Source organism: Mus pahari, chromosome 8 (genome assembly GCF_900095145.1).
Source record: "Mus pahari chromosome 8, PAHARI_EIJ_v1.1, whole genome shotgun sequence".
NCBI lineage: Eukaryota > Metazoa > Chordata > Mammalia > Rodentia > Muridae > Mus > Mus pahari.
The window spans coordinates 48,684,964-48,699,929 of NC_034597.1; the positions used below are offsets into that span (position 1 = coordinate 48,684,964).

Here is a 14,966-nt window from a genome sequence, read left to right on the forward strand (position 1 = left end):
CACCTGCCTCTGCCTCCTGAGTGCTGGGATTAAAGGCGTGCGCCACCACGCCTGGCCAGTCAGTATCTTATGCACTGAGAAATTTGCATGCAGTATACAGAGAAGCTGTGAATAACAGAAGTGCCAAAGGTTGTCACTAACTACCAAGAGCCACAGACTTGTCTTTGTAGACCTTAAAAAGAACTCTATGAACACCTTCTTTGAACACATAGGCAGCCTCCTAAATTCAAGGCCGTGACAATCTGTTGCTGAGGCCACAATGGTAAGAGAAGTGCCAGGAAACAAAATGCACTGTAATTTTCATCTTTTCAAGACAGAGCATGTCTGTGGTTCTTCACGTCACAGTTTCTTTCACTTTTGGGGACAGACTGACTAACCCAAGGCCTTGGCATGCTAAAGCAAGTGCTCTAGCTCCTTGCTACCCACCATGCTTTTCACATTTGCAAAAGACACACCAATTCATGCTCTCATCTGGCTTGAGAAAATGTACCCGAAGCATAGAAACCATTAATAATAGTCAATGTGTCAGACAAGTAGTGCCGAATAAGCCTTGAGACAGTATTTATCAAATAAGCTTCCAATGGTTGATGAGGAAGAAGAATGTAAGGAAAAGTTACTGCTGAAGTAAGTGTTTGCTTCCAGACACTCTTCTAATATCTGTAAAGTAAAAGAAGAATTAAAAGAGAAGCAACGTTTACCTCAGTCCAATACTGCTGCTTGGTTTCTGTGTCCATATGTGCAAAACCTCCTAAGACCAGAGCCTTCATCAGTGTCCTCTGCACTGGGCTGGACAGGAAGTTAAGAGGTGGGCTTCGGCTTGCAAACTGCTTTGCTAGGTTCCACCAGTTTTCACACTGAATTACTAAGTTTGCCCTTCAGGTAGAAGTAATAAAATATAAGTTATATTATGTTCACTACATATATATCTACTAAGAAAATAAAAACTGGACAGGGCCAGAGAGCTGGCACAATGGTTAAAGGTAACTACTACCAAGGACCTGGGTTCAGTTCCTAGCACCCACGTGGCAGTTCACAACAACCTATAATTCCAGTTTCTGGGGATCAGTTTTCTCTCCAGCCATTTGCAGACACATGGTGCATGTGAACTCATGCAGGCAACTCACAATAAAAGGAAAGGAAGGTTGAGGGGTACATGGCATCGAGTTTTAACATCTGCTGAGGCGGCAAGACCTTTCTATGTTACTGAGGTTGACCACCTTCTTGCAACTTTCCTTCCTCAGTCTCCTTAGTACTACTGAGAATATGGGTATAACTGGATGTAATTCTTAAATTTGTTTTTGTGTGGATATTTGAGTCTGTTTGTGACACATGCACAGATGTCTGTAGTAGTCAGAAGACAACACCAGATCCTCTTGAGCTGGAGTTACAGGCAGCTATGAGTCACTCAGTGTGGATTCCGGGAAACAAACACTGGTCCTCTTAACCGCTGAGCGCCCAGTTCTGCCCCTCTGAATGTAAAACTTAAAGAATAGTATCATAAGCTCAATATGGACTCCTGAGTTACACTGGTCTTTATTTAAACCCAGTAATTGCTCAAGAACATGACATTTTTTACTCAATTTCTTTTCCTCATCAATTTTCTGACTGTAAAATGAGAACGGCTGTTTAGCCATTTCCTTGTGGAAGGTGGGAGAGGACCAGGGAACTTGCAAGACTACAGAAGCCCATCTCCCAGGCTCTATCAGTGGTGATCAATTGCTGACTTTTGGTGATGCAGCTGCCCTGTATGTAACCCTCCACCCACACTCTAATAAATTCACTGCTTCAGCAAACTGGGCTTGTCCCTGGCCTGTTGCTGTCCTCTCTATTTGGGGTAGGTAGAGTCAGACTCCTCAGGGAAAACATGGGACATGGGAGAACAAGGAGCTAGAACAGCCCTGAATCTCATGCTTAAGTGAGATCTTTATGAGCAATGCTCAGAACAGCAGTCACAGACAATAGTATAAACAGCAATAAAATTCCTATGCAATAAGAAAAATTAAAATATACCCACAATTTGATATAGAAAGCATTAAAAGTTTTACTTTGTTCTCACCAATAAATGGGAATCACTAAGCCAGGCAGGGTGACACATGCCTTTAATGCCAGCACTTGGGAGGCAGAAGTAGGTAGACCTCTGAGTTGAAGCCACATTGGCCTACAGAGTGAGTTCCAGGACTGCCAAGGGTACACCCTCTGAGGGGATGGGAGTTGAGGGGCAGGAAGGTGTGTGTGAGAGGCACACTGAAATATATTGAATGAGAATAGTAATCATAAAAGTAGGTTTTTAAAAGTTTATTATTATTTTATGTGTATGAGTGTGTTTTACCTGCATGTATGTCTGTGTACTCTGTGTGTGTGCCCAGTGGCCAAAGATGCCAGGATCTTTTGGAACCAGAGTCACATACAGTTGTAAACTACAAGATGTATGTTGGAATCAAATCAGGGTCCTCTGGAAGAGCAGCCAGTGTTCTTTTTCTTGTGGTTTTGTTTATCTGTCCAGACAGGGTTTCTGTGTAGTGCTGGCTGTCCTGGAACTCAGTTTGTAGACCAGGCTGGCCTTGAACCCACAGAAATCTACCTGCCTCTGCCTTCCGGAATGCTGGGATTAAAAGCGTGCAATACCACCACCTAGCTTAGCTAGTGTATGTAAGCTTTGAGGCATCTTTCCAGCTCCTGAAAGTGTTTTTAAAACAGGTTTTCCAATGCTAACAGCCAGTGCAATTATCCATCAATAAAAGAGAAAGCTCCCATATGCATTTGTAACAACACTATGAAGAGGTTTTAAAATACTACTCTGAAAATAGAGATCTTAATTGGGCTTAAGACATTGTAACCATTTGCCAGTCACTAAAGAGAAACTGAAGTCCCTGTTCCTCCCCACTCCTTACCTTTCTCTTCTTTCTACCAAAGTGACAAGGAGCTGAACTGTGTCATTTGCCAGGTCCTGTTCACTGCTCCACACTGACAGATTGCTGATGACCTTTTGTAAGAGGTAGCCAATAATCCACTGGGAACCCTCTGTATCTGCTCCAAATGCTGTGCTCAATGGCAAACTTATCTTAAGAGAAGGTAAGAATTTCTAAAGTCAGAAAGACCAACTAAAATAAATTAATCCACAGAAAATCAACAAAGAAATTAGCATTGAACCCTGAAGAGGCTCTAACTTCACATTAGTTTTATCATTTTTCATTTGTTGAATCAAAAAGATAATCCTTAATCCACCCATGATTTTCAACTAATTTTTTCTGTCAGTTTTAGTCTCAGTAGTTATTAACAAACTGAAAAGTCACATATTTGAAATAAATAGACATGCACATCTCAAAGACAATATAAAAACACATTATTGTAATATAAAGTATCTTAATACTGGCTAAAATCAATAGAATCAAACACCATACTCTGAAAAAGTAAAGAAACAGCATGAGGCCCTTAGATCCTTTTTGTTTCTTCATATCAGAGTCGTCTCTCTTAAACAGGTTCTGTCTTCTTCTTCTTCTTCTTCTCTTCCTCCTCCTCCTTCCTCTTCTTCCTCCTTCTCTTCCTCCCCTTGTTCCTGTTCCTCCTCTTCTTTCTCTATTTTTCTTTTAAGACAGTTTCTCTGTAACTATGGCTGTCTTAGAACTCAAAGATCTACTTAACTCTGCCTCCCGAGTGCTAGGACTAAAGGCATGCCAGCAAATCCAGCTAACAGGTTTGCTTTCATATGTAAGATAGACAGACAGACAAACAGACAAATCATCCTACCTCTAAACTTGCCATCATCATAAACCCAAAAAGACTTACTGGTTTTATGTCCTCACCTGATCATATAGTTTTTCATCTACCAGGAGGTAAGTCTTGGCCCAGCGTTTTAGAAACCAAACAATATCTTTGCCCATCTGAGGGCTTAGTAGATGAGTGAGATCTGCTCTTATTGCTCGAGATTCAACTTCTGAGACTCTTAGCACAGCAGACAACAGCCTGTGGGGAGAAAACAGAAGTTGCTAACCCTATTCTTTTTCCCCTATAAAAATCCTTTTTGTTTCTTTATACCAGGCTGTGTGAAAATTTCATCAATGGGGTTGTCCCCACATCATTTCTGATCTTGTAGAGTCAAGACAAAGACAAGGAGGATGAGAAGTACCTCTCCTCAGGCTGTAACTGCAGATGTAAACCTCAGCATCACTGTCTAAAGAGGAGTTCCCACTCAAAATGGAGGAACACATAAAATCAAATATTCAGAGTATAAGCCAAATTTTTCATCACTCCTCCAGCAGACAGTTTATATTTTTGTGTCACAAAAGACAAGTCCTGTTATGCCTTAAGATTTGAGAATTGACTTATTAGAATGTTGTAAGAACTGAGCCTTGTCTCCAAATGTCATGGTCCTGCATATTGTCTCATAATCTTGATTCTTAATGGCATCTTAAAATAAAAACCTTCCTAGAATGATTACCTACCTAAGTAGGTAATAACATATTGCCTATTCCCATGTTATGGGAATAGGAAAGGGACATACCAGAAACCATATATTTTAAAATTGACTTTAGCACAAAAACAAGGAAGAACAGGTTGTAATGAGTATCAGTGCCCAGACTAGGACTCTAATCACTGTGGTCTGGCCTCTGCATTATTCCTTCTTGCCCTCAAGAAGGCTGGAATTCCTGTGTAATCAAACTAGATGGCATGTGCATTCTTTATTGACCTGATCTCTCACCAAGAAGTACTTGGTGCTGCTGACCACCCTGCCCCTCCACGGCTGCCCTGGTCTCACTTCCTCTGTCCCCATCTGTCCACTTACTATTTCCTGTCTTTATGGGAGACTGTTCTCTGAACTTTCTTTAATTCAGAAGTGTCCATCTTATACCACTGTACCTCACATATACTATCTACATGCTCTGCATGAACCAGTGCTCAAACTTTCTAAATTTCAGAGTATATGTGAACAAGAATAACAGAAATTCCAATAACATCATGTTCATCAATAATGATGTAATAAATTTTTACTGTAATATTAAATTATTTTAAATATAATTTAAAAGTCTAAGAGAATTTGAAATAAAATGGTTATATTGGTACTTTAAAAGTATGCACTACAATTCAGTATTTGTAGTGTTGACAACTACTATCACCTATTATTTCCTTTATTTGAACTTTATTTCCCCAAAGAACATTATTTTCCAATTGCACTATTTTCTATAATACATTTATATATTACACTTTTTTGTGTATTTTCAATGATCATAAAACTGTAAGAAGACATCTGAAATGTAAATGAAGAAAATATCTAATAAAAAATCAAAAAAAAAAAAAAACTGCAAGAAGACCTTTAGAAATTAAAGGTCTTCTGGATTGACTTACTCTTGTTATACTTAACAGCATACTACAGAACAAAATGTAACACAAATTTAAATTATAAAACAATTTACTCCAGTGCTAGGGTTACAACCTAGAAGCTTATACATGGTAGGCAAAGTGGTCCAACACTAAGCTATACTGGCAGCCCAATTTTTTGCATTTTGGGGGGATAACACAAAAGGGCTTTTTATCTCCTACTTGTAAACATTACTCATTGCCAGAATGAACCACAGTGTAGCAAAGGTTGATTTCTTTCTCAAGAGATGTAAGCACTGGAGAAAAACAAAAAACAAGAAACCTGTTCCCATTAAAAAACAGAAGTTATTTTTCAAACACTAAGGTCATTTGTTATTTGAATTACTTAAGTTAGTTATATGTAAAAACTCAAAATCAAGTCATTCCATGTGGCCAAGCTGGGTCCCTTCAGCGTTGTGTGATGCAATGGACTGTGTTGCTGGCTACCTAGCCAACACCAGGGGACCTGAAACTGCTCTGCTTTCTCATTGGTAGTCTTTGGGCACCAATACACATGCCAGTCCAAACACACTGGGTGAGCTTGAGCCTTTCTTTTGTCTAGTGGAAGAGAGGTGAGAGGGCAGTAGAAACAGGGGTCAGGCAGCTCTTCAGAAACTCCCTTCCTCATTTCCCTCGTCTATACCATGCCCAGAAATCAGCAGTAGCCTGGAGAACTCTCAAACCCAAGGGTCAGTTTCCAAAGTCTCCCTAAGACTGAAAATGAACTGCTTCCCAATTTGGCCTGTCAGTTAACTCCACCTTCCACAAGACTCCATAAAACAGCTCATTTCCCTCCTGCATATCCTGCTCATGAACCCAACAGACCCCTCTCTTGCCTTTCTGGCCTTTCTTCTCCTATGATTCCAGTGCCTCTCTACCCCACAATGCCTGTCTTCCTCTTATCTGCCAAGCAGCAGTCGGCCAAGTACTCTGCCAGCAGATCAGGTGTGTAAGACTCCTGAAACACTCTGCTGTCTTAGGCGTCCCATCCTTAAATCCCATCCAAAGGTTGAGCTGAAGAAACAACTGAGTCAAATACTTTATAGTCGTTAATACAATACCCTAGTCAAGTTATACTGTCGAACACTTTATATTCCAGCAGTCCTTGGCTTCCCAATCAGTCTGGTATTACATCCTAGCTGTAATAAACCAAAAGTTGCATGATGAGTCAGGCCTTAAAGTCTCACAACCTTCTGCTGTAACCTAGTCTGGATACTGCTGACAACTATGGTAACTCTGACCAGACCCACAGGCGGTTTTCCCACTTCCCACTCATTACACTGGTAATCAGAGTGGGAATCAGGGAAAGCTCTGTACATGACTTAATCCTCTATTCAGAACTTACAGCAGCACCCCAATCTTCTTCAAGCAAAGATAAAGATAAAGGTTAACTTTTCTTCCTACTTATTTCTATAATTCCATCTCCTTTAAAATTCTAATTCTCTCGGCTTGGTCCACAATTGCATGCTGGCCATAGCTGCTTGGCCATGCCAGGCACGGCCAGGGCCTTTGCATTTTTGCTCTAGCTGGAGTGTTCTTCCCCTGGGCTCAGGAGTCATCTACACGAAGCCTCTGTGAGTCACGCTACCTAAGATTGCAAGAAGCCCTGCAGGAGCCTGTGCTTCAGGGGCCTGCCCTAGTTGGCTCTTCACCACAGCACTTCCTGTCTTCTACACACTCCAGCACTTCTTGGCCAGCTCTCCCTTAACAAGAACTCTAATGCGGGAGTAAATATTGCTTGCTTTGGTCATGAATGTATCCCATGTGCCCATAAAGTTTACAACCCATGAAGGCACTCAATAAAGAATTCTTAAGAAAAGAGATTAATTTTCTTTAAGAAATATGAACTACATTTTTAGTAAACCAAAGGTTGTTCATTCTGCATATCAAATCAATTTTACTCTTTAGATAAAAACAATAAAAACCTAGCTATTCTAACTCTCCATAGTTTGTGCTCTGAAATATGAAAATGATTTGCTCTCACACTAGTATAAGGGAAATGGTTCCTGCTACAAGAACTAAGATAACACACCTATGGCAGAGCTCGGAAATTACATTCACCAGGATATAAACCAAAGCAAAAATCACAAAATCTAATCACAACAGGAATCTCAAAAGAAAGAAACCTTTGCTTATATTTATGGCAAACAAAATAATGTACCAATAAAGGAAATAAAGTCCCAGACAATTCCTTGGTATCAGTTTAATATTTGACCTTAAAACAATAACATAACAACAACAAAAACCCTGTATCTTCTATTGCAGAGGTTGAAATGTTCTCTTATGTTTGCTTTGAAAAAATAAAGTAAAACAAACCCTTGAGTAGCTGACAACCAATGCTATCATCATGTCTACTATCTCCAAGGCAACTGAGACTCAAAGACAATGAAATAAAACTTAAAACCATTTGCAAATCAATTTTTAAGAATATAATTCAGATTTACCCCCTTTAGTTTCACAATTAAGACTTAATGAAAACATTGCCTTTACTAATAGGAATCTTCTCAGAGACAGTCTTGCTGCCTTGTAATTACTGTGGACAGGGCTCCCAAGTTTCACATATTTAAGATAGCTATTTCTATAATAATGACAGTTTTCCTTAAGAAGCCACTGACATAGTTTCCACTTTCATAAGCAATACATAGTTGTTAAGGTTCACCTGGTTTCTAAAGACTGTTTTCCCTCATGAAGGGTTCCTACACATACATCATTACTGCTTACTGATGGACAAACACTGCATCCTTAATAAATTATAGTGAATGCTGTTTCCAAGTCTTGCATTCAGATTCATTTTACATTTGTTCTCTTCAGTACAGGATAGCCCTGCCATCCTGCTAGCGTGCCTTGCCATCCTTGGGTTTCGAGGCTGCTCTAAGTTCTCGTTTCTTTTATGTTTCCAATTCACAGCACAGCGCGCCTACCCCTCCAGTCATCTACCCATCAACTCAGAGGTTATGAGACAATAAATTACAAGAGCGCAGCTATAGAGTTCATATTACCTAATCACAGAATCTGTTCTGCTGTACCCTGGGATGGAAGAAGCCTTTTCTCCTGGAGATCCCAAAATTTGAAGTGTTGTATTAATGTCAACTTCAGATGAATGCTTAATGGAATATTCCATTATTTCTGGAGGTATTAGCGGAGTCTCTCCCTGAGTATCATCAGCTAAGAGGTAGCCTTCAGTTTAAAAAAAATTAAAAATGAACACTTAACAAATCTATTTACCAAAGTGCACTATAAATGCTTTCAGTTTTGATTTATATACATCACATAGGTTGATGTAAAAGTAAATTAAAATGTTACCCTGCTAATTTCAAGATGAGGTGCAGCAACTGTCAATTTCTTAGAAAACTAAAACCCTCAAAAATACAGCAAAGGATCAAGGACAAATGGCTTGTCATCAATCTTATGGTGACATGTAGGCTTTGAACACTTGAGAAATTTATTCTGTTAAGTTCATGGGAATTCTGCTATTATATCAGGAATTTATTCATATACAACTTTTAAAAAGTGTTATTTTTGGTTTTTTTTTTCCTTGATTATAAAATAGAATCACTAATAGGATCAGTGGTCAAGGAAAAAGACCCTAAAGGTCAAACTGCCTAGACTTGCATTCTGGCTCCAAACTTAACTGTAGTATGAGCATTTCTTATATTTTCAGCTTCTTCATCTGTTAGTTGGGAATGATGATGGTGACAGTGATGATGATGGTTAACATCACGGAACACTATTAATTCAAAGGGCTACAAGGTGATCCAAAGGAAACAGTTGGCATATAACAAGTCCGAATACATGATAGCCAGTGGTGTTTGAAAACTGTCTATTGCTCTATGTCAAACAGTATCTGTATCCAAGTCATTCAGCACTATATGTGAAGTATATACACTGTTGATGTTTGAGACGGGGTCTTGCTAGGAAGCCCAAACTGGCTTCAAAACTACAATCCTCCTATCTCAGCTTTCCTTTGGGCTGGAATTACAAGGATATGCCACCACACCCAGCTTTAAATTATTCTTTTTAATATATGAGGCTTCTTTTGGGTTTAAATGATTTCACAGGCAACTACAGTAGGAGGAAAAAGTAACTAACCTGTAACTAGAATAAGCCAGTGAATATCTTCATAAAGATCGTCAAGCATTTTGTTGTCAATGGTGCTTGATCCAGGTGAAGCAAGGAATTGTTGCTGATGCCGTTGTAACTGGCCATGGAGTCTTGTTACCCTTTCTTCTAATAAACTAAAAGAGGAAAGAAACAATAGCTTAATCAAGTGCAGGATAGGAAGATCCAAGACAACTGATAACTTCCATATAACTAAACAACATAAGCTAATGTTAGCACAAAATACATATATTTAAAAATATTAATGTACACAACTATTCTCAAGAGCACTAGAAGAAACATAATGTATATTTAATGACACAGAAGTAAAATAACACTTTACAAACAAGCAAGGTTTATATGACAGGCATTTGAAACTGGTTATTCTAAGTCACTTTTCATGCCTTGTTTTCCATAATTCCTGCATTCTATACTGTAGTGCCCGGGCTCCAATTGTATAAGCCAAAGAATGCAATCATAACATGCTTCTGTCCAGCGGGACCAGTGTGCTGGGAAGGGGTGGGGTGTTCGAAGCTCTCAGGGAACTGTGGTAGCAAACCCAGGGGGTTCCTGGACGGTGTGTACCTTGTCAGAAGAGGCATGCAGTGTTCGGCAGCAATTCGTCCTAGCATTCCTACACTGGCTAGTTGATCGGAAAACTGATCACGATCATCTTCTTGGAGTTCACTTATTTCTTCTTCCTCACGAGAGGCCACACCATTGGCAGTCTATTTGGTGAAAGGAAGAGAAACGATAAGGAAATACAGCACAGTGTTCCATAAGGCGTGTGTGTCTGTGACCCTGCCAAGTGGCTTCAGAAGAGCTGGGCAGAGCCACCCTATAGGTACAGCTTCCTAGGACTCCTCTCTGACATTGCTAGCAGCCCTGGTGTGTCAAAGGATGAGACTAGCATTGAGGAGAAGGAAGGAAGGAAATGCTTCTCTGTGCGTGTGCTAATAGCTAGCTGATTACCTACAGCCTACCTCTTATACTAGGGACTGCCACTTGTCATAAAAACAATCCAGCATCTTACAATTCCCTAGTTCTTTGAATATTATTCAATATAGGATGTTACCAGACACCTGGCAAGACAGAAGTGGCTAACTGGAAAATTAAAAAGAAAATGATTATAATTAACAGCCCACATATGAAAATTGGTAGATACAAGGAACCATATATTTCTCAGCAAATCTGAGGGAACCTATGCCAAATTTCTAGTGTTTTATGTTGTCTAATATGATCAGACAGAGCCTATAGTAATTTTTCATTCCACCTTGCTTAGAACTTACCAAATTTCTTGTGCCATCTGGAGCAGCAAGGTGACACTGAATATAGGAATTGAACACCTGAACTGCATGCTGCGTGAAAAAGCCTTTATGGAAATGCTTGTCATCTCGGACCAAAGTTAGCCAGGACTCCAGCAATTTATCATATGCTTCCATGTATACCATGTCATCCTTATCAAGCTAAAAGAAAAGACGACTCATTAAACAAGTATCTAGAGAAAATAAAATGGGTATTGCAAGAGGTATGCAGCTATATGCAAAAACAATCTTTAAAATGCTTTTAAAAAATAGTATTTCCAATTATTTAGCATTTATTAACCTTCTAAAATTTCCCCAATTTCAAAAGAAAACTATTCTTTGGCAATATGGAATTAATGTCTATTTTAAAAGACTAATTGTTTAGTGCTTTGTGGGATGTATATTTTAAAATAAAAGTTGTATTCACTTTTTGGTAAGTTAAAAAAATTATAAATATAATTTTTTCTTCTTCTTCTTTTTTTTTTTAAGATTTATTTATTTCATTTATCTGAGTACACTGTAGCTGTCCTCAGACACACCAGAAGAGGGCATCGGATCCCATTACAGATGGTTGTGAGCCACCATGTGGTTGCTGGGAATTGAACTCAGGACCTCTGGAAGAGCAAGTAGCCAGTGCTCTTAACTGCTTAGCTATCTCTCCAGACCAATAAATATAATTCTTACACATGTGTTTTTCTTGTACTAGGATAAAACCCCAGTGACATACTTTAAAAAAGAAAGACAGTAAGCAGGTAAGAAACCAGGCGGAAGTCAGGCCTCTCCTCACTCAGCTGAGCCTGTCACACCATGGTACAAAGACTGTCATGATCTGAACTATTCAGGTGATTATTTGTAATTTTCATTTCCCATTCTTTCTTGTTCATGAATAGCTAATATTTCTCAGTTAAAATTTCATACTAAAACCACACCACTGAGACATAAGGAAGGAATTTCCCAAGAATAGTTAAGACATACAAAAAACAACTACAAAGCTATTTGTGGTCTAAAATCCCTCCTTAGATTGATCTAATATTCTGCTGGAAACAAACAAACAAACAAAAAACCCTCAAAAAAACGAAAACCACTGTACTGAAAAAGCTGCAAAGACCAGGAAGTGGGCTGATGGACCTACAGCAGAGAATGCCACTGCACCCGAGAAGCTACGGTGTCACACACAGTAAGATGGAGGCAAGAACTATGCAGACAGCCTCAGGAGGAGGACGGCAATCAAGCTTCCTCTTGATTCTATCAAAAAACTAGGGCTGGGGAGATGGCTCAGTGGTGAAGAGCACTGATTGCTCTTCTGAAGGTGCTGAGTTCAAATCCCAGCAACCACATGGTGGCTCACAATCACCCGTAATGAGATCTGATGCCCTCTTCTGGTGCTTCTGAAGTCAGCTACAGTGTACTTACATATAATAATAAACAAGTCTTTGAAAAAAAAAAAAAAAAAAGCCAAAACAAAAAACTACCCTAGGAGTTGAAGAGATAGCTCAGCAGTTAAGAGCACTGTCTGCAATTCAGTTCAATTCCCAGCACCCACATGGTGGCTCACAACCAACTGTAACGGGTTCCAATGCCCTCGTCTGGTGTCTGAAGACAGCTGCAGTGTAGTCACATATATACAATAAATAAATCTTTCCAAAAAAAATGCAACTGTAATGCTCATGAAAGTACATTCAACAAAACCACATGACAGTTTTGTTTCTGTTTCTGCCTGTACTGTGCAGTATGGCAGTGGCTCAGATGAACATGATCCAAGTATGTTACAGACACATGTGAAAATTATTCTTTATAGTTAATATACACTGTTGTTGTTGTTTTTTAAAAAAGTCAGGAAAAACAAAACACAGATGAAAACCAAAGCACAATGTTGGTTATAAACAATGGGAACAATGGTTCTGTTCCTTCTATAATTTCCTCAAATAGAAAGAGCTAACATTAGAATCCTGAAGTGAATAAGATTCGTTCTTCCCATAGAAACATCTGTGGCTTGTTTATATACTTAACAAGGCGTGTGCTTTGCAGGCATCATTTGTCAAGTCTTAACAGTTTATCTTGCCAAAATAAACAGACTGGTAACATATCTAACAGGACTTAGGAGGAGCACCCTCTGATCTAGTCTCAAAAAGAAAAACAGGACGTTTTAAAGACCTACTATCATTTTTCTAAGTACATATTTAAAACATGAATCAAAATGTAAAAGTCTTTTTAAAAAATGTAAAACCTTACACTCATATTATTAAAGGAATTCTCCATAATGCCTCCATTTAACCCTGCTATTAGAATGATCTCAAGTAGAACACACAAGACCTTACACACTGGGCGGTGGTTTAAAATAAAGACTGAGCTTCTTAGGAAAAACAAACCTTTGGTTCCCTCTGTACACTAATAAAGTAACTCATCAGGCAAAGTGTGAGAAATCTGCTTGATGACAATTGGCAACTGGATCTTCCAGTCTAATCCCAGAGAAGTGAAACCTAAGCTAGTGCTTTTTCATAATACCTTGGCTCTGTTCCATGGCCACTCTGGCCCAGACCCAGAGCCTGCTGGCAGCATGTGGACAGATGACTAAGGGGACCAATCTAGACACTATGTGCTCATGCTCTGAGCACTGTCAGGCCTAGTGCCAGAAGGGCTTTGGAGAGGGGCTTAGAGCTTATGGGACCTACTTGACCCCACTTTACTACATTTGAATATGAAGAGGGGAGTAGAAATCAAAACATGATAATCAGTACTTCTCCCTCTGCCTATAACTAGCCTGAAGATGTAGAGAAGATGCAGTGCTTCAGACAGAGAAAAAAGGGACATTTATGCTTTAATAACTTTGAGTATATACTCCCCAAAATAGTGAAATGACAGGAATCTGCTCTGGTCCCGCTTGACAATAAAAATAATTTCAGTGACTAAAGCCCAACATCATTCTATAATTCCAACTACAGGCTATTCTGGGAAGGGAAGATTATAGAGACAATAAGAGCAGTATGGCTCAACATGGTAGTGTATACATTTAAATTCCATCATTTGGGAGGCAGGGGCAGAGAGAGAAAGGAGAGAGGAGGGAAGAAAGGAGAGGGGAGATGGGGAGATGAGGGGAGGGGAGGAGGGAGGGAGGAAGGGAGGGAGGAAGGAGGAGAAAGAGGAAGAGGAAGAGGAGGAGGAAGAAGAGGGGGGTGGGAAATGTTATCACCCAGTAGTTTCCACATCCTGGTGTACAAGAATGAACAGATGAAGCACACAGAATTTTTACAGAAGTCAAATACTCTTTTAGGGTAAGATATATGTCATTATGCATTTGTCCAAATCCAAAACACTTATACTACCAGGAGGCTGGACAGGGTGGCAAATGCCTTAAACCTAGCACTTGGGAGGTAAAGACAGAATTAGGTAGATCTCTGTGAGCTCTAGCCTGGACATAGCAAGTTCCAGAACAGTTAAAACTATATAGAGAGACACTGTCTAATAATAACAACAGTAACAGTAATAATAATAATAATAATAATAATAATAATAATAATAACAACAACAACAACAAATTTAGAGCACCAGGAATGAGCCCCGTGGAACCCACGGACTCTGAGTGAGCACCATGAATCAATGCAGGTACAGCAATACCACAGATACCACTCTAATAGAGGCTTAATGGGGCAGATGATGATAAGGGAAAAGTGTAGGAGATCATCCAGTGTTTTCACTCTGAACCTAGAGGTGCATTATTAAATATAGTGTTTACATTGCTACCTATCTATATAAACATAATATCAGATATTTTGAAAGTAGACTAATAAATAGACTAACTTGCTTGTTGTTACAAACTTGCTTATTATCTGCAAACAACTCCAAATCTATCCCTAATAGTAATGATACCATCCACAACCCATCATCCCTCTGTGTTTTCCCCCACAGTGAGCAAATAACCACTGCCAATTCCAAAACTGTCCCTGAACTCAGAAAGCACTTTCTTCTTTTGAAGAGACAATCTCTTTATGCAGCCCTGTAAGCTTGGCATGTAGATCAGGCTGGGCTGAATTTCATGGAGATCTTCTATCCCCAACTCCTAGGGACTAGAAAACACTTTCTATGGAACAGCAAACGTCTTTGATTTGTCCTGCCCACCTCATTTTCATAGTAACAGAGCCTCAACTGAGGGCCTCAGGTAGGATAGGTAAGCTCACTGAGCTACTCTTAGCCTGTCTTGGCAGTGTTCTG

At 39.4% G+C, this 14,966-nt stretch overlaps 1 protein-coding gene across 2 annotated transcripts in view; it reads right to left on the bottom strand.

The window, feature by feature from the left end:
• Xpo4 (exportin 4) overlaps positions 1-14,966 on the bottom strand; it is an 84,589-nt gene that overhangs the window by 14,892 nt on the left and 54,731 nt on the right. For both annotated transcript variants that reach the window (XM_021204077.2, XM_029541921.1), the window contains 7 exons: positions 10,743-10,919; positions 10,039-10,181; positions 9,445-9,590; positions 8,355-8,532; positions 3,804-3,963; positions 2,892-3,061; positions 699-873 (listed from right to left, as the gene is read on the bottom strand). In XM_021204077.2, coding sequence (XP_021059736.1) covers positions 699-873; positions 2,892-3,061; positions 3,804-3,963; positions 8,355-8,532; positions 9,445-9,590; positions 10,039-10,181; positions 10,743-10,919 — 1,149 coding nt within the window. The remainder of the gene's footprint in view (positions 1-698; positions 874-2,891; positions 3,062-3,803; positions 3,964-8,354; positions 8,533-9,444; positions 9,591-10,038; positions 10,182-10,742; positions 10,920-14,966) is intronic.